The 23,896-nt window shown below is 44.4% G+C and overlaps 1 protein-coding gene across 1 annotated transcript; it reads left to right on the top strand.

The window, feature by feature from the left end:
* Positions 1-4,830: 4,830 nt before the first annotated feature.
* LOC148518395 (protein kinase C delta type-like) lies at positions 4,831-23,896 on the top strand. The gene is made up of 8 exons (XM_088477453.1): positions 4,831-5,224; positions 17,030-17,130; positions 17,601-17,771; positions 17,962-18,053; positions 18,856-18,918; positions 20,065-20,203; positions 21,986-22,258; positions 23,618-23,896. Exons 1-8 carry the CDS (start codon positions 4,831-4,833, stop codon positions 23,894-23,896), a joined length of 1,512 nt encoding a protein of 503 aa, XP_088333579.1.

Below are 23,896 nucleotides of genomic sequence, written 5' to 3'. Positions count from 1 at the left end.
AATTTGGCCAAGTGATGGCACGGCAGGCAATCGCACGGCAAGGCTTAAGCATGCCCACTATGTTCTGGCGTGTGATCACTTTGTGTATGTAGACGCTCACCAGCCTGTCTTAAGCCGCCCACTAATGCCCGTCATCTTCAGGAAGTGTATGCAAGCATGGGTACATCGTGTACCATCGGATGTGAACGCAGCGCTTGAGGTAGACTGTACCCTACCTCAAGCACTACGATCACTTCAGTGTGAAATACAACCAAGTGACGTGTACTATGACACTGCCTGTTAATTATGCGCGCCTCTGAAACGGCGTTATTTCTGTCAGACACGACCGCGTTCACATCTACACTCCCCCGTTTCTAGTGGCCTGCCCCTGTTACCACAAATGGCTTCTCCTGTCACTCACTCTGCTGGGCTGTCTATGCTGGGCGAGCGAACACTTCCTGATCTTTCGCACTGGTTTGCGCACGTGCCCTGCGATGCATACTCATGCACACAATGCAATCATCGGCCAGCTATGAGCAAACACTTCTTAACGTCCGGGTCTGAATCAGCTCCTGAGTTCCTGCTTGTTCCTGCTGAAAAATGCCAATGCATATATATAATATATATATTATATATACAAAATATGTAATGCCTAACCGGCAAAACACAACACGGCACCTATGTGATAAATATTATTACTTGTCCCTGTGGGTTATATTACCTAGGGATAACATCACGGAAATGTAAGGAACGAATGGCCCTCCATAGGTCAGCCATAAAAGCGGCACTTAGAGGTAAACCTATGGATCAGCCGGTGGCATCTCATTTTCGTGATTATATACATCAGTTAGCTTCTCTTAGATACAAGATAATAGATCATGTGCCAGAACGGATGAGAGGTGGTGACCGATTAAAAACTTTAACTAGATTAGAAGCAACCTGGATATTCAAGTTGGACACTGTAGCCCCTCGAGGTTTAAATGAGCGTATTGCATGGAATTCGTTAATGTGATGAAATAATGGGGGATACAAATATTTGAAAGTATTTAATGTAGTTAATTGAGACATGTGATCATCAGTTTAACATTTTGTATTTTGTATAGCATAGTTCTCTTATTTTATGCATTTTACTGCATTATGTTTTTGATTGGGTGCTAATTGTGCATATCCTATTGTTTCAATGTTGTTATCTTCATAGATTTTAATGTGATTCGATGTTCATTGATTTTTCTTTACTCTTTTGCACATTTTTCTGACAGGCAGTAGCCGGAGCAGCGCTTCAGGTTTCTATGGAGACCGCCGGAGCTTGAGGCTGTTGCGTCATCATGATGCACCGCACACAGGCTCCGGTCGCGTGCACACTTCTCTGCTGTCTCAGTCACAACTCATTTGTCTTCGGGTGGGGATATAAGGTAAGCTGTACATGTGTTTGTTGTGTTTATGTCTTCCTGATGACGGGGCGTGATAGCCCAGAAACGTTGACGTAAAAACTTTTTCTATTTTGCCGGTTAGGCATTACATATTTTGTGTACCTGATATTTCCAAGGGCACGCAGGCAATTGTTTAAGGAATGGGGTGTGCCGAACCTATCTGCTTGTATATATATATATATATATATATATTCCAAAGGGATCCGGCACTCACTGAAAAGATACTAACTGCACCCCGTTGCCTGCACATGTACGTCCGGACTCCAGACCGGCAATAATAGAAGTAAGGGAAGGTGAGCTTATGTTGTATACTTTGTCCTGACGAAAATGATAACTCATAGAAACGTGGACCACAGGAGTAAAATCCTTTAATGCATACCAAATCTTCTGAGTGCCGCACTTTCCTTACCTCTATATATATATATATATATATATATATGTTTGATAAGCGAAACTGGTTCAAGCGACTAGCATGACTTAAGTATAATGGTGTGTTATAACCCACTGGGTCAAGAATGAAGTGCAGTAGTGTTCATACAGTGTTCTCCCCAGAAAATTTGCAAAAAGGGGCGTAGCTTTCCATGGAGGGGGTGTGGCCACACAATAGTATCAATTCACATTAAGCCCACACAATATGGCCCCTTTATTGCCCATGATGTACACAGTATGCCCCCTTATTGCCCAATATATACACAGTATGTCCCCTTATTGCACATTATGCCCACTCAGTATGGCCCCTTATTGCACACTATGCCTGGCTTGGGTGTTGGGAGGGGGTGGAGGTAGATAGCAAGGGCAGTATTGTGGACAAGGAGGTGGTTAGGGACAGGCAGTGCTAAGGACGGGGGTGGACACAGCAGTCAGGGTAAATGGGAATTAATACCAGGCAAAGGGGCCACACAGCTGGATAGTGACAGGGGCCACAAAGCCTTCCAGTAACACCAATGACAGGAGTCCTTACCTTTCAGGGTGCTCCTCTACCAGCACCGTTTACACCTGGACAACTGGTCTGCACACCTCCCCAGCCCGGGTCCGACATCCCCACTGAGGCACAGTGAATGGAGAGTGGCTGTGGCGGGAGCAGCGTGTGATGGAGAGGGACCGGAGTGAGGCTGAGTAAGCCAGGAACACAGAACGACGAGCAGGCGGCAGCTGCAGAAGGCGCACACAGAGGGAGGAGGAGCCGCAAGCGCCAGGGTGATTCTGGGAGCTGTAGTGAAGAGAATCTGCCGGCGGCGATTGGTTGAGAAGATGCCACAGGCGTTATTGGTTTCTGCGGCGCTGCGCAAACAGCGGGCGGCGCTGCAGTTCCTGGACGGCAAGATAATTTTGCCGGTCGAACCGCCCTTTAAATAGAGCCTTGGGAGAACACGGTTATATATATATATGTGCATAAGTCTTGTAGCAAAGTGCAGTAAAGTGCTTTGTGAAAAAAGTGCAGTGTGTGCAAAGTGTACTACTAAAGTGCTGAAATGGAACAAAAATGTAACCATTTAAAATTACCCCATCAAATGGGGTAACCAGGTGAATAATAAAGTGCAATGTATCCACCTGGTAACCCATTAAAGGTTGATTAGAGGTTGTGATCATTGCTAGGCTGTGTTTTGGATTTTTGGTTATGTATCAATAAATTGCTATATATATCTTTATTGCACTCTGGCCCTGATTCAGAGCCGGACACTCTGACAGAGAGCTCGCTCTGAATCAGGGCCGTCCTTCCTGATTTTTAGAGCAGCCTCCTGGCTGCTCGTATAGCTGTGGGTGACCACCCACAGCTATAGCGAGCGGCCAGGAAGATGGTCGCAATGGTCAAGACCATCACGTCCATCGGGCTTGCGACGAGACCCTTGTGGTAGGGTCCTTCCTATGGGAAGGAGTTCCGGAAATGCGAAGAGGGATCTAAGCGGATTCCTCCTCTGCATCTCCTTGGGATGAGAAATGACTTCCAGGTAACCCTTTGTTTTCAAGTGTTTTCTCAGGTGCAGTCAGCAGAATAATTCTAAAACTCCACCACCAACAACAACTATGGGCCATATTTAATATGGGGCGAAAAGTCTGACATTGGCGATAATTTATCGCTGATGACGTAATTTTCGCCAGTTTCAATTATCCCAATATTCAATTTCAAAGACTTTTCACCAATGCGAAAAGTCTTTGTAAAAAAAATGGGTATATGTTTTCTCCATGTAATACATGGTGAAAAAAAGTGCAGAATTGGGGTTTTGGGGTGCAGAATAAAAGAAAATAGCCTGCAGCCTTTTTAATGTCCCCTAAAAGTAATCTGTGTCAAAAAACATTTTTTAAAAATCCTCAGGACACCCCAAAAAATTTACTTTCATTTTGGAGGCGAAAAAAAAAATATTGGGGAAAAAGTTTTAAACTACCAAAAATGATTCAGGGGGGTTTCCCATGTATGCGGCTGGTAGCGGCAGGTGCATTTTCTAGAATACGGCTGGTAGTGGCAGGTGCATTTTTGAAGAATTTTAAAAAATAACTTTAGGGACTTAAAAATATGCTTGTACCCATTTTCATGTGCCCCAAATTTGATAGGCATTGTTATTTTTACTCCCCCAAAAAAGCTAAGTGCTATTCTTCACTAGTTCTTCACAGGCGCATTTATGCACCTGCCGCGGCTATGTAAAAACCCCGACTATCTTCAGCAGGCCAAATCGGGGGTACCCAAAGTGATCCCCCATGTCAGAACATCTTTTGGGAGGTGACAGCATGATTTCCCCAAAAACAAACAGCACTTTTTGTTATTTATCTTTCCGCCGGGTATAGTTTTTCGCCGGATACAAATTGAATACGGGGATAAGCGGGCACGCGCCCAATACTATGCCCTTGCAAAAAACGGCGATGATGGCGAAAAGTCCGACCTCTGACTTTTCTCTTCAAATTAATTATGGCCCTAAAGAGGACACTGTGACTGTGCGTCATGCTGTTGCTGATACGTACTTCTACTTAAGCCTCTATAATTTATTCAATTTCTAGGTCTGAAAGGTTAAATTCTTTACAATACAAGCTAGCCTTCTATAGTTAATTAGCATAAAACAGCATCCATGATAAAAGATACAAGCGAAACACCATCTGTGTCAGTCCAGCAAGGAGATTTGTCAGTGATGCCACAGAGGCCCTCTTCCAAGCTCAAAAATGTATATGAATTAATGTGTTTTTTTTAATTACCCTGATTTGCAACTTCAAGCATTTGTCAACATCAATTGATTGTAATAGGAGAAGTAACAGTATCAGCTACAAGTTAGCTACATGAAATGGGCATCATCTATGGTGGTGGCCTGTCTGGTAAAGCATAGCTGGTGCCATCATCAGCTTCCATGCTGCTGTCACATGATCACCTGCTGCTGTTTACTTTCAAAACTCTGAGTGGCAGTTGGGAGTCAGAGACAGTTGGACTGTCGGCAGGATGGCGTCGCTTCTGGAGGAAGCCAGGAGCTCAGAGGATGAGGAGTTTTCTATCTACAAGAGAAGAAAGAAGATGATGGCTTTGAAGAAAAGAAAGATATCTGACAGTTTGGAGGAGTCTTGGGCCATCAAGAAGGCCAAAAAGAGGATTTCCACCAAGTCTCCCAAGAAAGGAAGAAAGAAGTGCCTGCATGTGAAAAACAGCTCTGATGATGGGAGCCAGAAAAGTTTTTCTATGGATTATACCAACCAAAAGAGTGATAAGAGGAGGAAGAGAGAGGATCAGATAAAAGAAATTGGCATAGACAGTGGAATGATTGCAGACAGGAAGAGAAGGAAAACATCTGGGGAGGGCATTCACTTTGGTGACTCTAGAAGGAGACAGGAACGAGCAGGTATGGCCGTATCAATATATAAGACATGACAACCAGTAGACTTGGAATAATACAAACCTTACAAGAAAACAACAAAAACAATCTGGACAGTTTAGACATCTCCCATTATCCACAATTACCACACCCATTTCCTATGAGAATCACACATCCGACAAATTATGTACCTTTTGCCTTTATAAAAAGTGGAACTGGTGGTAAATATGATAACCTTTATGAAGTCATTATTCAATATTATCTGAGGTAATCATTTATGGCCATCACATGCAGTATAACAATATCAGGATTTGCAGCTGAAATTATGAATATAATTAGAAATTGGTGTTTAATTTGGCTATAAGTCTTCTTTATCTGTTATTTTCCATCTCTTGGGTCTCTAACTGTTTGCTCAAGTTAGCATGGTCCAAGACTACATCTACTGCCCCTAAAGGGAATGTAATCATGGGTCCCACTTAGGGGTAAGGCCAACCACTAGTGAGGTGATATACTGCCATTAGTGGGGTTGTGGTAATTCCAACGAGAACTTGCTTAATGCTAAAGTGTAGTATATAAAGAAAAAGAGTTTAATATATTCTATGAAAAAGAACTACAGTGATGAAATGTGCATTAATCAATAAACAACCTTAATTTATATGGATAAACATATGCATTAATAAATACAAAAACGTACTTTGCTGTTCAAGGGACTACCTGGGACTGTCTGTTATTAGTTTTTTTTTTAACACAGATAATGATCTCTGTTGGTTTTCCTAAAAATATCACAGTTGGGGCTCTATTCAGCAAACACATTTCTACTAAACAATGCGGATATGAGTGTTACCACATTTTTCAGTATTATTCCCACTATACAGCAAAGTGTTACCAGAGAAGATAACGCAATTATCTTCTCCATTAATACCAGCTCGTACAGTATCACACTGTAGAGCAGAAGCCATTGCTCCCTACAGCTCTTTAACATTTTTGCAACTCATCAAGCATCAAAACATTAAATAAAGGTGTAGACGCTTATTTTATATAATATCATCTCAGAATAGCGTCATATGAAGAAAAATCCTTCTTTATGCCTGAAAACAACCAGGGTAGAGGGATCTTGTACAATCAGTCCCTGTAGCCGTTCCAAGCAGTATAATGACACAGATTTGTAAAAAAAAAAAAAAAATATATATATATATATAGCCCATCCCTGAGCTTTTTTATATTGCGCCTCTTTATACACTCCTCTATAGAAACTCCAATTTGGAGACGGAGGTGCATGTTGGGAAGATAAGAAGATAAGCAGTATGTATTCAAGCCAGAGAAGCACCAGGAAGGCTAAAAATGGTGGAAAAATGGGCGTGGTCACTTAAAAATGGGGCATGTGAACATGACACACCCCTTTATCGTCACTCTGACCATTCCTTTCCATATGCACCTTAACCCCAGTAGTGCCCCTTATACAGTACCCCAGTATACAATGTCCCCAGTTGTGGTCCCTCTTATGCAGGCCCATAGTAGTGCCCCTTTTACAGTACCCCCAGTAGTGGTCCCCCTTAAGCAGCCCCCCATTAGTTCCCCCAGTAGTGGTCCCCCTTATGCAGCCCCTTATTAGTTCCCCTTATTCAGTGCCCCCAGTAGTGGTCCCCCTTATGCAGGCCCCCAGCAGCGATCCCCCCTATACAGGGCCCCCTGTAGTGGTTCTCCCTATTTAGTGCCCCCAGTAGTGGTCCCCTAGTAGTAAGCCCCTTATATAGTGCCCCCAGTAGTAGTTTCCCCCCAATAGTAGTCCCCAGTAGAGGTTCCCCCTCCCAATGCAGTACCCCCAGTAGTAGCCCCACCAGTAATGGTGTCCCCAGTAGTAGCTCCCCCCCCAGTAATGGTATCCCCAGTAGTAGTAGCTCCCCCCAGTAATGGTGTCCCCAGTAGTAGTAGTCCCCCCCAGTAATTGTGTCCCCAGTAGTAGTAGCTCCCCCCAGTAATGGTGTCCCCAGTAGTAGTAGTCCCCCCCAGTAATGGTGTCCCCAGTAGTAGTAGCTCCCCCCAGTAATGGTGTCCCCAGTAGTAGTAGTCCCCCCCAGTAATGGTGTCCCCAGTAGTAGTAGCTCCCCCCAGTAATGGTGTCCCCAGTAGTAGTAGTCCCCCCCAGTAATGGTGTCCCCAGTAGTAGTAGTCCCCCCCAGTAATGGTGTCCCCAGTAGTAGTAGCTTCCCCCAGTAATGGTGTCCCCAGTAGTAGTGGCTACCCCCCAGTAATGGTGTCCCCAGTAGTAGTAGCTCCCCCCCAGTAATGGTGTCCCCAGTAGTAGCTCCCCCCAGTAATGGTGTCCAATGCAAAACTAATCCATATGCACTGTCCATAAGCAGCCCTGCAGCACCACCACTCCAGTCCCTCCACACTACAGAATCCTATCTATGACACCTGACCCTCCCTGGCTGGCAGTCCCAACCAGTCCATAGCATCTGACAGTCACTGAATGGCAGCGCAGCAGCTGACTGGTACACACACTAACTGTGAGATGCGGTAAGCAAAATCAATTAATTTAATTAGTTTTGCATTGGATTTACATATAGAATATTATGGGATAGTATTTAAAACAAAAACGCTGTGCTGCTACTGCCAAATATATATATAATATAAAAAAATGGGTATAAGCAGAGGGTGGCTTTAAAATGGTCTATCTATCTCATATCTATCTATCTATCTATCTATCTATCTATCTATCTATCTATCTATCTATCTATCTATCTCATATCTATCTATCTATCTCATATCTATCTATCTATCTCATATCTATCTATCTATCACATATCTATCTCAAATCTATCTATATAATATCTATCTATCTAATATCTGTCTATCTCATAGCTATCTATCTACAGTATCTACTCTATCTATCTATCTCATATTTATCTATCTACAGTATCTATCGATCGATCTATCTCATATTTATCGATCTATCTCATATCTATCTATCTATATCACATCTACATACCTCCCAACTGGATGCAGGACATCCCGTTTTTCTGGGACTGTCCCGCTGTCCCACCCACTCGCCGCAGTGTCCTGCGGTGGGGGGGAAGTTGGGGACAGCACAAACCGCTCTCCCCAAGCACATCCCCCAAAGTGACGAAAATGGGGGAAGTCGCGAGGCTCTTTCCCATTTTCCATAGACACCTAGCTAAGTTAGAATGTTGGGAGGTATGCATCTATCTATCTATGTCACATCTATCTATCTATCTATCTATCTATCTATCTATCTATCTATCTGTCTCCTATATCTTATCTATCTCTCTATCTCATATCTATCTTTCTGTCTCATATCTGTCTCATCTATTTATCTATGTCTCCTATATCACATTTATCTCTCTATCTATGTCACATCTATCTATCTATTTATCTATCTATCTGTCTCCTATATCATATCTATCTCTCTATCTCATATCTATCTATCATCTATCTATCTCATATCTGTCTCATCTATTTGTCTATGTCCTATATCATATTTATCTCTCTATCTATGTCACATCTATCTATCTATCTATCTATCTATCTATCTATCTATCTATCTATCTGTTTCCTATATCATATCTATCTATCTATCTATCTATCTATCTATCTATCTATCTATCTATCTATCGTGGGGTCCTGGGCAAGTTATAGATGATAATGTGGTTACTTCTGCAACATATGACTTGCAGTAGTGGTGTTGGCATTATGTGGCAATACAGGGGTGACAAAGGCTCATTGTCTCTGTAATATGTATGGGGGTATCTCTGTTCAGTGTATAGCTAATATATATATGGGGGTATCTCTGTTCAATGTATAGCTGTAACACATGTTTTGGCAAATGCAGGGGAGATATATGTGGGCGAGGGGGGTCGAGGGGGCCCCCCAGAGATATCAGTGTACCAGGCCCCAAGATTTCTGTTTGTAGCCCTGCCCATGGCTCAACTGAAGATATACCCTTAGTGACCTTCTGTAGCTTGTTTTCTGCTGTCATGTCCCCTCAATCTGTATATCCTCCCCCTCAGCCTGATGGCCTTAGGTTATTCTGTAGGTATGTGATTTATCCCTGTTATTCATGTGCAGTCCTCTCACCTCTGCAGCTGCTTAGCACCACCTAGCCTTAAATTGCCCCACCAGCCATAATGCAATCACTATGTGTCGGGGGGAGGGGGTGATTACTCCTTCTAGATGGAAAATGCAGCATTTCCCTTTTATCATGCATTGTTAGGGGATATCGGGCATAGGGGACTAGATAATGATAACCACACCCAGTGCTGTTACATGGCTATGGAAATAGGATGCTTAATTTAAAGGGGCAGCAGGCATAATTACTATGAGAAAGAGATTGTGCTCTCCTGCATGGGCACCTTACAGCTGACTACAATAGGTACATGTTTACTGCTGAAGAGTATGTGGTTTTATCCAGTTATTTACATATGGGGCAGGATTTAGTGCAGTAAATGGTTTGTCACAACTAAACCTCTGATATCTTGAATCACAGTTAACATGACCCATTCCATTAGATACAAAATGCTCTGCTCCTGGGGTCCCACCTAATGTATGATTGCAGTCACCTGTGCTGAACTAGGTAATTGATGAGATAGGTGTTTCAGCACAGGTGTCTGCAATCATAAATTAAGAGGGAAGTCCAGGAGCAGAGCATTTTATTCCTAATGGAATGGCCATGTTGGAGCATACTTTCCGACTTTTCTGCAGGGGGCTTCGGGAGTGGGCTGCCAGGTCCATCCAGCAGGGAGGGTGGGGGCGGTTCAGGTAGGCGGAGCGGGGGCATGCCGATGCAATCGCATCATAGTGGCCCCACCCCCCACTTTAGAATGCCAATATTACTGGCATTATAAGGCAGGGGGAGATTCAGCGCGAATCGCATCATCGCACCCCCGGACCGCCCACTTTTGTGGGTTTGCAAGGTGCCGGAGGCCATTCCGGGGGACTTGCCTAGTCTTACGAGGTGCCAGGAGCAGCACCCTATTATCGGGAGAGTCCCGGGAGAGTAGACAAGTATGCGTTGGAGGGTCTGAGTTAAGCTGTCAGTAACCCGGGTTATATGAATAAATAGCATAATACATTCTGTTTGCTGCAACAAACTTTGCTTCACCTGTAAAACCATAATCTTTTACCACCTTAAATAAACTAGTTAATTACAAGCATGATAACAGCTGACTGCATGCAGCTGGATAATGATCATGAGTCTGGTTTTAAATGCAGAGTGCAATGCGAGTTGGCCATAATAGCTCCAGCATTGCATATATAGAACTAAGGGCCTGAAACAGCATGGATCGCAATTGCAACTGCATACGCATATCGGTCAATGGTGCATACTGCGCATGCGAAGGTTAGCATTGAATTTACACACGCAGATAGAAAGCCATCGCAGAGTGAGTGATGGGATGTCAGTGTTTGGGGGTGGTGACGAGGGAGTGGTAGGAGAAACCCAGGCGTGCCTGTCCGTTTGAACGCCATTACATGGATGTGCATACATTAGCTACTGTGACAACATATGCAGCCTGAGTACTCACTGCATGCAACGGAACTTGCACTTCCTGAGACAGGAAAGATTCAGTATATAGGAAAGATTCCTGGACTGCACACCCTGAATATATATATATGCAGCTGTGGCTGCTCTTAACTATTTCTTTTACACTTCACTTTTCCTATTATGGTGGTGCCCTAGGGCGGCTTAGCTGGGCTACTTTGGGGGCGTCCTGCACTCTGGATTTGACCCCTAGTATGTTAGGGACCTACACTAAAGAGGTTACCTGGATATGGTGGGAAGGCCCATAACCTTGGCCATGATTATGCTAAAAACCTCTATCGATTGCAAAATTTGATTGAAAATGTATTTATATGTAATTAGTAATTTGGGGTTGTGCACCTGTGATCTGTATGTTTCAATTCCTGAGACAGGTCAGACCTGCTGTAATTCTGTGTGAGGGGCCGATGTTACTCATTGTTACCGATTTATACGCAGAACTGAGAGCAGGGCCGGATTTACCATTAGGCAACCTAGGCGTCCGCCTAGGGCCCATTGGGTCCCAAGGGGCCCGTGATCGGGCCCCCCTAAATCCGGCCCTGGAGAGAACCTGCAGCACCGTGTTGCTGCTAGACACACAGGCACTGTAGCAGCAGCGCTGCTCATTTTCCAGCTCCTCACCTCATTTAGCTCCACCCCCAGCCGTGATGTGTGCAGCGTGAGCTGCTGCAGTCACAGCATCTCGCATCTCCTCCAAACCCTCTCCCTGCAGTGTAATGCCAGCCTCCTTCCCGCACTGTGTATCAGCCTCCTCCAACCAACCTCCCATGTCACCTGCGCTGCTGTAATCATCCCCCCCCCGGCCCCCGCAGTGTAGCCCGCTACACCCAGCAGCATGTGCTGATCTCTGCAGTGCAGTACAGTCTAAACTACCTCCGCCCGCAGCTATGGCCAGTAACCTTACCCAGTCGCTGTAATGGCACCTCCATCCCGCAGTGTAGCCAGCTCCCTCTGGCAGCCCAGTCCAACCACCCTCCCCAGTAGCTATGGCCAGTAGTAGTTTTCCCCCATAGTCACAATGATAGCAATCTCCCCCTGGTAGCATGCACTAATCCTGGCAGCCCCAACCAATCAACCTCCCCTACACTATGCTGCTTTGGCCAGTGTCAACCTCCCCCTGCCCTAACTGATTTCACCCCCCTTCTGAGATCCATGGGGTGATTACTGTGTACAATGGTCTTCTGCTTATGAAGACAACAGGACCCAGAACAAACAGAATGATGGCACTCTGGGTAAGTTTAACTGATAAAAAAAATTCTAATTATATGCGTACGCATATACATATATATAAACCTCCCATCGTCTGAGGATTGATCAGTGCGTGAATCATTGACAATAAAACATACTCGATTGAAATAAAGACACAGAGACTTGTATTTGGCAGAATTGTTAGCTATTTTATTTAATTAACAGATAATGAATTAATTACTAAAATTAATTAAATTAATTTAAATATAGTTGCAAAGAAAGAACGGCTAACAACAGCCCAAGCCTAACACTATAAACACTCTAACCACAACACAATACGCTCAAGCCTTCTACCTTGACTACCCACCCTGAAAGGTGATGATGTTGCCCCCGGCGGGGTGGTCCAGCAGACTTTAACAGTCAACAAAGGTAAGCGAAACAAAAAGTAAACCAATATTCACAGTGCTAATAGGTAACCTGCCGTTCTTTCCCGCCTAAAATAGCCAACGAAGAAATCACCAAACCCAAATTAAAGAGAGCACATAACATAAAATTTAGGGAGGGAGGGTGGGAAGACAGGAACAAAAGAGGCTGACTCCGCCTCCAACAAACTCTAATATCCCTGCTAAAACCTACAATCCTAAGAACCCATAGGCCCTAATTATCACATGATTCCCCACACTGGTCTGCCCCCAGCCTAGGAAGTTTAACCCTCTCCACTCCTATACAGTCATTTCGTTTATCATACTGTATATTCGCCAAGTCACTATGTAGGTATTTATTTTCTTGCCTGATCTTCCAACTTCAGTTTTCTCCATTGTTATTCCCTTTTTCCTTCTCTCATCATGTTCTTCCCCCATTTCCTCCCATCCCCTCTGTCTATCCACATTTCCTCCTATTTCCCTCTGTCGGCCCCCCTTTACTCCCATCCACCTCTGTTCGTCCCCTTTCTTCCCGCCTCACCCTATTTTCCCCCCTTTCCTCCTGTCTCCATCTTTGCTCCCTCTCCCATGTATATATAAATATATACATAATATAATGTGATCTAGCAACACCTACTGTGATAACTGTGCAAATATTACAGTAGGTGTCCCTGGAGCAACATATACAAATCATATTACTGTGTGTAATATATATACTGTATGTGTGTATCTATATGTGTGTGTATGTATGTATGTATATATATATATGTATGGATGGATGTGTGTATGTAATATGATCTGTGTATCTTGCTCCAGCAAAACCTACTATAATATTGGGCCCCAAATCGGTATCTTGCCCAGGGCCCCGTGAGGTCTAAATCCGTCTCTGACTGAGAGGTATTACGGATGTGAGAAAGCGGTAGTGGGCGTCTCTATGCTGGCTGAGTGGTTGCAAACATTAGCATATTTCGCAGTAGAACTGCATGCATAATCGCAGCTGCGATCGCAATAGTGATCTGTAATGGATCAGGCCCTAAATACAGATATCACCCACACGCTGAGTTGTATGCATCCTTGGGACTGGACTGCTACAATCTGTACACTTGGCTTCATAGCTGTCATTATTTTTAGTTCTCACTTGCGTCAGCCCTTTCCCTGGTGCAAGAGATCCTCCTGAATATACAGGTGTATTTACACATATGCACAATCCCTGCATAGCCCACAATTATGTGGAGATGCTCCTAATAAGCTATGTCTACTTGTTACTCATAGAGGAAACAATTCCATTGTAAGATGTTTCATTGTAGTTCCAGGGAGTATTTTAAATGTCAATACCCTTTAGCCACAACAAAATGGAGCACACCATACAATCTCACCTCTACATTAATGAAATACTTGGGGTATAACTGAATACTTTATAGCATTTTTTATGTATTTAGGTTTGTTTACTGTAATATGCTCCCCCTTGAGTTGCTACAACTCCACATACTATTGCATGTTACCAGGGCTGGCTCGAGGAGGAGTCACGCCCTGTGTGGAGAGGGAATACGATGCCCCTCACCCTGCACTCGGTGAAGTCGTGAGCACCCAAAAAGGAGGTGTGGCCTAATTATCGTAGACCATGCCCCCTAAGTGACGCTAATTGGGGACGTGCCTGTATGGCACGTATCCCATTTAACGTCAGGCTGGGGGCAAGCCCAGCACTCCTTCAGTAGCTGGGCTGCCCCCAGCCCTCTTGCTGCACTGAATTGTCCATTACTTTTCTATGGGGCCGGCACAGCTGTGGTGGTGGGAGTGCCCAACCTCCTTACCACCAGCGGGACACTTCGGCCCGCGGGTAGAACAGCAGAGCAGTGCCCAAAAAACAGGACTGTCCCGCTGAAAATCGGGAAGGTTGGCATTAGTGTGCCCTCAGTGGGGTGGCGCCCCTGTTCGACTGCAATAGATGAACATGCCTCGTACCGGCCCTGCATGTTGCTTTAGCCTTGACTACTCATCTTATGCTAATCCCTACTAACTACAATAGATGCAAGGGGTACACCTGCTTTAGGGCCCAGTGCTGATGGGGGCTGATCTACCTTGTCAAAGTTATATGTGTTATATTTTTTTACCATTGGGCAGTCTCGGACTGGAGCATGAAGGGCCCACCGGGGGAATGCAGTGATAGGGGCCCATATTTGGGGTTGTGGCCAGCCTCCACAGAGGCTTGGCTAACCATTAAGAGTGCATGGTCTGGGTCCCTTAAAGAATCTATATAGTAAATACTGCTAATGCATGCAAGATAATGTACAAGATTAATAACAGCAATGCATTATAGAAAATACATCATAGTCCTGTGCAGTATAATTTAACATATGTATAATTAATAATTCAAGTGTACAGTCTGCATCCTGAGCACTAGAGAAGAGGGTAGGCCCTTGGTCAGTGGGGCCCACCAGGGGTTTCCCCTGTACCCCTGTGGGCCAGTCCTACACTGCTATTGGGTGCTACATAGGGCCCTTCTCAAACTTTTGCTATGGGGTCTTCAAATACCTAGTTATACCCCTGGCCCCACCTACAGTTAATATGGTGAAGGCCCCTGGCAAAATAAGGGACTAGCACTCCCCCCTCACAGTTATAGTACATTATTCCTACACAATATAATGTGTAAAGTGCAATATAGCCCACAGGGGACAATTGTGCCTTCACATTGCCATTAATAAATAACACATATTCTAGAGAGAACCAGGGTTACAGAGAGTTTCAGGCATGCAGTTGTGTGGGGATACGGGAAGTTACACACTGCGCAGCAGCACAGGCGCATTGTCAGGACTTGGGGCAGTCAGCACAGAATACCGGCGGTGCGAGTGATCACGGTATACAGCGCTCACTGCTCAGTCATTTCACATCTCCCATTCTGGGATCAACATAATAAACATGACCACTGTTGATCCCATGTAGCCATCCCCAATAAATAAATATACCTTCCATCCTATAAAGCCCATAATAACATCAATATTTAATAAATAACCCTCATCCCCACCTTAAATTAATAGACATTGCCAAGATGCCACTATTATATTAATATCCCTCATCATTAAATGAACAGTTCCCATCCACTGCTAAATGATTACCCCACCACACCAATAAATTAATAGCCCAGCCCACATCCCCATTACATGAAATAATATCTCCACACTAATAAATAGCCCAGTCCTCTATCCAATAACATTAAATTACTAGCCCACAGAATAATAATAAAATTAATAGCTCAGTCCCCTGTTTTAAAACAGTCTTCCTGCAGCCTGAGCTCAAGGGGCTCAGGGATGCTGTGTATTCTCGTCTCTCCCCATTTACATGCACTGCTCACCTGGCCAGCCCCGCAGGATTGCCCACTCACTGCTGCTGCTGCTGGCCCAGTTATAAAAATGGTATATATATATATTTATATATATATACACACACTATATATCACTAAAAAGTTTTTTTTACCTGTATAAAACTCTTCTTTTAAATTGTTACAAAAATTATTGATTTATTAAATAATCAAATTATGTAAATAAGAACTATTACCCTTATTCAATATAATGTCATTAATAATCTACATATTTATTAATTAAGTTTTAGCAAATTAGGTGTAAATAATTATTTACATAATTTGATCATTTAAAAAAATCAACAATTTTGGGGTAATTTTTGGAAAATATTAGTCAATTAAATGGTTAAGCAATAGGGCCCACTGAGGATATCCCAGATACACTGATGGTCAGCTATTATACAAATAATATTAAGCAACTGACCGGCACAAGGTGATGCAATATGACACCAGCCTGAGGTGCAAATACCCCTTCACAGCCCATCCCTGACCATTTTTCCAACAGTAGCAATTGATGACCCACTTTCCTCTATATGGCTGAGTTTATGTGCTCTCTCTGTACACAACAGTATTCTGACTGCATTACAGTTACATAATGGTGTAATACAATACAATAATGTACATGCATTTTACATGTGCCTCTAAGAGCTCTATTTACTACAATCTGCATTGTGAATGCAGATTGTCGTGTGATATTACTCCGGTCAGCTGACATCCCATACTGCACTGGGACCCGGTCACCTGATGACCGGGCCGCAGTGCAATAAGGGAGACCAGCTGACCGGAGGGAGGACATCACCGGAGCCCCGAACTCCGGTCCCTGGACTCAGGTAAGTACATTTTTTTTTGGACTTTTTTTTTTTTGCAGTGTATCAGCATGTGGTCTGTTTAGACCACACAGCTGATCACTGGGGCCGACTCCGGGCTCTGCATGTTAGAGCGGAGCAGGAGTCCGGTAACCGGGGGAGACCCTGGATAACGCCACCTCCAGGTGGCGTTATTATCACAGGGCCTCCCCAGGTATATTTTTCACAATTTATTTTTAGTAACTTGCACACAGATTGCATTTCCCATTCCAATTATGGGAAATGCGATCTGATTACTAAAAATAAGTGATACGTAGGGGTTGGAGTAGAATTTTACGAATTCTACTCCAATTGCCCTGTAGTAACTTTAGGTGAAACTAAAATAATGTGAAAAGGGTGTGAAAACACCCTTTTTCACTTAATTTTAGTAAAACTAATGATAATAAATAGATCCCTAACTCTGAATAGTAAATGTTACATTGTTCACTTTTTTATCCCTATAAGGAGGAAGTGGTGTTCAGGAAGCTGCTCCTGGAGAAACAGTCTCTTCATACATCAAGAGGCTGTCATTCTGCCATCTACTGGGCCAGGGCAGCTTTGGGAAGGTAAGTCATGTGACTGTGGTTACATAACTCAGGTAACAACTGTGTGACTCAAACATTGTAGTAAAGGAGGCATCATGAATATATTATCATTGTCACTCCATGTACGTCATTAAGCATCACCATAAAGCAGTAGGACAGGGCCAGGTTAAGGCTTGTGGGGGCCCCCCTTCAAGCCACACGGAGCTTCCCCCCTTCCCCCTAAGCCTTCTGCCCTCCTACCCCCAAAGACTCTGCTGCTGAGTAACGGCATGCGGGCGTGACCTCCTCCCGGCAGAGCTGCTGCCTGGTCCTCCAATCGGCGTCATGGACGTAATGTGTCAATGTGTAATATCTAAAAATGACATTTATTTTTTACTTTAATGACACTGGAAATACAATATACCGCTAACCTCTAAAGATATGGATGCGTATAGAGGTAATAAAATGTAAGTAGAAATATGATTGTGTGTGTATGCCTCTATCACCTGTAGGTCCTGCTGGCTGAGGACTCTCTGACTGGTCAGCGACTGGCAGTGAAGGTCATCAAGAAGAGAAAGCTGCTATTGAAGGACCCGGAGCTGGTGTTTGTGGAGCGCAGGGTGCTAGAGGTTGCGTCTGGTAGTGCCTTCCTCATCCATGGTCACCTTGCCTTCCAGACCACGGTACAGTGTATTTTAGACAAGGATCATTAGTTAGAATTCTTTATTTATATTTACACATTTACCATAAATACAGGTTTCATCTCTTCTTGGGTAATAATGTTACTATGAGCCAGTACGCTCACTTGGAGTTGTTGCCATGTTCTCCTAATAAAATGTATTATATGACTGTTGTGTGTGTCCAATCAAACAGAACCATCTATTTCTGGGTCTGGAATACGCGAGTGGCGGGGACTTATACCAGTTCCTGCAGAGGAAAGGCTGCTTGGACATCACCAGCGCAACGTAAGCACCTCAAATACAACAGACATGTACTGAAATGAACTGTAACAGGGTGTGCAGAGATAGGGACAGTATAAGGGTTGTACACCTTTTGTAAATTCCCCTTAATATTTCCTACCCCTACACCTTTACCCAAAGCAGGGACGCTAGATGGCCCAGCAGCTAACATTACTGGGGTACCTTGTCCTTATCAATAGAGCTTGTTTAAGATAATAATACTCAGTTTTGAGCTGCATTACATCTGCATTGAAAGGAGTTAGACTTAAATAAAACGCAGACTTTAATGTACATGCCCCCATCCCATACACCTGGGCCATCCTCTCCAGGGAATGGCAAATGTTCAATGTAATCTTTTCATTACTGATCACCTTAATTTGGTCTTTATGTTGAATGTGAGTATGGATAGAATAACATGCAGGGGCACAGAGAGAAGGGGGAGCAGATACTAATTACCGGGGCCTGGACTTGTTTGAGGGGCTTGGCGGGGTGCCTGGGCCCCCCTTTGCAGGTGCACATAGTATTTTCCAGTCATTTTTTGCAGGGGGATTTGACCACACCACCTATATATCACCTGGTCCCACCATTGTCTTGATAGCCCTGCTAACATATGGTCTTATTAGATCATGGAATGTCTTCCATATATGTCAATGTGCTGATCATGTGGGAGCATAGTTGTGAGAATGTGTCAGTGATAACAGGGTGTCATGTGACAGGGGCAGTGTATGACATGAGGGGGTAAGTGGGGATATCAGGTTTTCTACCTTTTTCTAGTGTCAACAAGTTACAATAATTTCTTCTCTTTAAGGTTCTACGCAGCTGAGATCACATGTGGTGTACAACACCTGCACTCTAAGGGTATCATCCATCGGTAATTATACTAATAATTCCAATTTCATACATAGGGCTCTATTTATTACAATCCGCATATTGAATGCGGATTGTAGTGTGATATTACCGAGTGAATTCGCATTGCGAATTCAGGCAATATCACAGGGATTTACTATAAATCCCTTGCAGGGACAGAGCTTGCGATAAAGCTCTGTCCCTGCGGATCCCATCCGCACTCTAGTCGCGGTATTTTCGGAAAAAATACCGCAACTAAGAGCCCGCGCATGCGCCGACCGACCACCGCTACTACCCCCCCACCGACGCTAAGCCCCGCCCCCACGATCGCGGACCCCCGCGACCCCCCCGCAACCCCCCTCCCTTCATTACACTTACCTGCATCCTCCTGGCCTCCGGTGGTCTTCTCCGGGCTTCCCGATCAGGTGATCTCCCATACTGCACTGGCGCCCGATCACCTGATGACCGGGCCGCAGTGCACTATGGGAGACCAGCTGACCGGAGAGGAGCCATCACCGGAGGCCCGATCACCGGTCCCTGGATTCAGGTAAGTAAAAAAAAAATGTTTCATTTTTTTTTTCTTTTTTTTACAGCAATCAGCTTGCGGTCTGCTTAGATCACATAGCTGATTACTGGTACCAGCTCCCGCCTCTGCTCTCCCCGTTAGAGCAGAGTGGGAGCCCGGTAACCGGGGGAGATCCTGGATAACGCCACCTCCAGGTGGCGTTATTATCACAGGGCTTCCCCCGGTATTTTTTTACAATTTATTTTTAGTAACTATGGTCGGATCACATTTCCCATTACAATTATGGGAAATGCGATCTGCTTTACTAAAAATAAGTGATACTGGGGTTTGGAGTAGAATTTTACTAATTCTACTCCAATTGCCCTGTAATAACTACAGGTGAAACTAAAATAATGTGAAAAGGGTGTGAAAACACCCTTTTTCACTTTATTTTAGTAAAAATAATGTTAATAAATAGAGCCCATAATCAGGTCACAGTGATGTGCACTTTCTTATTACGCTTAATGTAAGAACTGAAATCACTGTAATCACTAGGTGGCGCTGTCTGCAAAATGTGACTCCTGTAATACTACTAGTAATTCATGTACAGTATATATTTCTCACTAGACAAAATAGTTCTCATTTATCATAAATCTTTCTTTATAGAGACCTAAAGCCAGATAACATCCTGATGGCAGAGTCTGGTCATCTGAAAATTGCTGATTTCGGCCTGGCAATCGATAACATCTTTGGTGACCAGACAGCCACAGCCTACGCTGGAACCCCTGGATATATGGCACCAGAGGTGAGGGGTATAATATATTATTACTATCAGCAGCATATGCTCCGGCTTACGCCTGGAAGATGTCACATACATTTCTTACATTATTAATCAATGTTTTTTGCCATTTGTTTTGACTGCAAAATACAGTGTTTACATCACTTTTAGGCATAAAATGTAAAAATCTTTTCTAAAACATAGAAAAAACTCTCCATATGGAGAAAAAAATGGTTACACCACACACAAATAAAACATTATGGGCCTAAGTCAGAGGTGGGAGCAGACGTGTCTGTGTCTTTAGTAATCGCCCGTATGTGATACCATGTAATGCCACTACACAGCCCTTCCCTGGTGTACATCTGTGTGTGCAAGGACTGAGACGTCACTATGGGCATATGTAGATGCTGTAATACTGCCTGGTGCATCTGTAGTCACCACCATCAGTCACACCATAGAAACTTATACCAGCACTATGGCAGGTGCAGATTATACAAGTATGGCCTCACTGTGAGTGATTGAGCACCCATGTACACAAACACGTTACTGACACGCCCATAATACAGACCATCTCTGTGCATCTGTTTAGCCACCTCCCAGTCACCACCCAGCAATGCCAAGCACTTCTCCTAGACATGTCTGATGGTGTGCGGCTCATCAGTGTCTTTGTGCGCACACACTGTGTAACACATGCGCCGTAGGAGTTTTAGGGATTTTCGGGTAAGCGCAGTAGCAAAACATTGCCCAACTCTGTGACCTTCGGCATTGCGTCCAATTCAGAATCAGGCCCTATATGTCCTGCCAGAATAAGTGGTGCATTCGCCATCATTCATTGACAAGTGGGTCGCTAGTGCTGGTGATCATCATCATCAGTGAATGTGCACACGTCCCTGACCTACCCCAAATAATAATTCTGGCCTCCATCTGTTCATAGCTGTGTCATCACACCTTTATTGTACTCTTAATAAGAGCATCATTGACCTGCCTACCCAGGAGCAAGCATGTGTGACAGCAGTGCTGGGGAAGTACTCTGTGGCACCCTGTGCCAGCCCCGCCCATAAATATGTGACTTCATTGTGTTATGACACTCCAGGCAGCTCTACAGGCTGCAGGGTGTGTGTTTGTAGTGACCAAGCACCCTGCAAGCCAAATACAGGAGCCTGGGACAGAGACAGTGCCATACCAAGGGCCCTGCACAATGACACTGCTCACACTTCCCTATTGACATCACTGAGTGACAGATTCACTTTGAGTACTGTCCGTGGAAGTCACGGCTAAGGATGGCCATCGACCATCGATATTTAACAAGCATTAAAGGTTTACTACCGATGGGCGACGGTTTTGCTATCGATTGCAGAGAGCCAATGGAGCTCAATGTTTTTTTCTTCTACAGAGAGACAAGGAGCTTAGCTGCACCCCCTGGTAGCCTGCTAAGTCCCACCCCATGTTTTATATTGGCCCGCAACCCACTATTTACTAGCAGCAGTGGCCATCAAGTGGTGCAAACCATCAATGGTTTTCCATAGATGTTTTGTTATGCACCATCGATGGTTATCATCGATGGCACCATGGAAGGTGACCATCAATAGAAAGCCCTATATGACCATTCCTAGTCACGGTTGTGACGTTTTTAGCCACTTTGAGCAATTTGCGGCAAAGACTCAGCTATAGAATGCTGCCCAAGGTGTTACCTACTGAAAGAGGTGGGATGATAATAGCAAAGAACTAGTGCCAATGAGACACAGACACATGGCTTATAGTAGATAATGATAGAGTAACAATGTGCTATAATATCTTTCTCTATGGTAGATGCTGGCAGGAGAGGAGTACAACGCTGGAGTGGATTGGTATTCATTTGGTGTCATCATTAATGAAATGATTACCGGAACCCGTCGCTACCATCCCAGACGGTTCCACAAGGCAGGAGCTGTGGCTAAAGACATCGTTAAGCAGCTCCTGTGTAAAAATCCATCCAGGCGTTTGGGAGCCAACGGAAACATCCGCCAGCATCCTTTGTTCCAGCGCATGGATTGGGTCTCGCTGGAAGCCCTTAGACTCCCACCACCACATGTCCCTGACCCAGTAAGTATAGGAAAAAAAGCAGTTTTGCACAATTAATGCATTTAAAGATAATAAGGGTCATTTACAAATATAATAAAAAGATGAAGGTCAACGATCATTTTATGATGAGAGGACATCGCTCAGCCTATCCACATGGTGATCACTGTGGCATTACTTGCTTTATTTAGCTAATGAAATAACTGCAATCACATTGCACCCATATGTAGTAAGTGATTTCATGTACATTATTATATTGAGTCCAGCCACTGCAAACATGGAACTCCGGAGAGCTGAGTATTGAACATGGGTGCAGGGTGTATGGTCAGGGCAGCTACTAGGGGGGCACGTGCCCTTGACACTGGTCTTGGGGGCACTGAGAACAGGCTGCTGATTGGGGGCCTAGGTACCTGGCTGTTAGTGTGGGTTTGGAGCCGCATGCCGGGACTGGCAGGCAGCTGCCCGTTGCCCTGCAGAGACACAGAGCTGCAATCATTCTCATGTAGCGCCAATCGAGAGCCAATCAGAGCTCGTGGACCAGCTGCAAATCAGCAGCGGCTGCTGGTCTGCAAGTTCTGATTGGCCCGTGACCGGTGTCACATTAGAATGATGGTGGTTTGTCTCTCAAGGGCTGCGGACGGTTGCCTGCCAATGCAGGCATGTGGCCCCAAATCCTTAGCTGGAAAGCAAGCTTGCCAATGCGGCGTGCAGCTCCAAATTTTAGGGTGAGGGGCTTCAAATCCTGGGAACAAGGTGAGAGGCTTTGGGGAAGGAAGGGGGACATAAATGTGTAAGGTGCATTATGGTGGGTATTGTGGCATAATGTGTAAGAGGGCATTATTATGGCATAATGTGTAAGGGGTATTATTATGGAATAATGTGTAAGGGGTATTAAGGTGGCTTAATGCTTAAGGGGCATTACTGTGGCATAATGTGTTAGGGGCATTAGTGTGGCATAATGTGTTGTAAGGGACATTACTGTGGTATAATGTGTTGTGGGCATTACTGTGTGGCGTAATGTAATACATGAAACTACACACCCTTTTCAGGAGTGCACATGCATTGCACGTAAAAAAATGTCTTCATTGTTGTTTTTTTGGGGGGGAGGGGCCAAATTACTGCCTTCCCGCGGGTGAGAAAAATCCTAGTTTTGGCCCTGGTATGGTTTGGGCGCCAGTAGACTTTGCAGCCTACAATATATGCACCGCACACCCCGCACCCTTTATAGAGAGGCCACTGAGCAGAACCACACTACACTAGCCTGTGCTATCAGCGGCTCCATAGATACATGTCACATCTTACTTTTTTCTAACACTTTTAGCTTTTATGAATTTGAAATCAGATTTTAGTACATGGATGTTTATTTGTCTCTTCTTCCTGTAGCCCACCATTGAACACAGCTCCCGAGGATGTAACATCGAGGAGATGGAAGCAGCAGAGGCTCAGATAACACCACTGAGCTCAATAGACCAGGAGCTGTTCAGAGGGTTCTCATATGTGGGCTCCAACTGGAGGACCATCCCCAGAACACCAGCCTTCCACCTGCATGGAGCGAGATGGCCTAACACCTGGAAGATGGTTATGGAACGAAGAGATGGTTTCAGGCTGATGGTTTTCGTATTCATGTTTATATTTTATGTGTATATTCTCTTTATAAGTTAA

The sequence above is a fragment of the Taudactylus pleione genome, unplaced genomic scaffold, assembly GCF_031769625.1.
Source record: "Taudactylus pleione unplaced genomic scaffold, aTauple2 ptg000201l, whole genome shotgun sequence".
Taxonomy (NCBI): Eukaryota; Metazoa; Chordata; class Amphibia; order Anura; family Myobatrachidae; genus Taudactylus; species Taudactylus pleione.
This window is presented reverse-complemented; position numbering and strand designations above follow the sequence as displayed.

What these genes read in the sequence shown, in the direction of transcription:
- LOC148518395 (XM_088477453.1), top strand. Translation starts at nt 4,831, where the DNA reads ATGGCGTCGCTTCTGGAGGAAGCCAGGAGCTCAGAGGATGAGGAGTTT. An exon ending in TTGGACATCACCAGCGCAAC is followed by an intron (nt 18,054 to 18,855) that starts GTAAGCACCTCA and finishes CTTCTCTTTAAG; the next exon opens with GTTCTACGCAGCTGAGATCA. An exon ending in CTGGATATATGGCACCAGAG is followed by an intron (nt 20,204 to 21,985) that starts GTGAGGGGTATA and finishes TCTCTATGGTAG; the next exon opens with ATGCTGGCAGGAGAGGAGTA.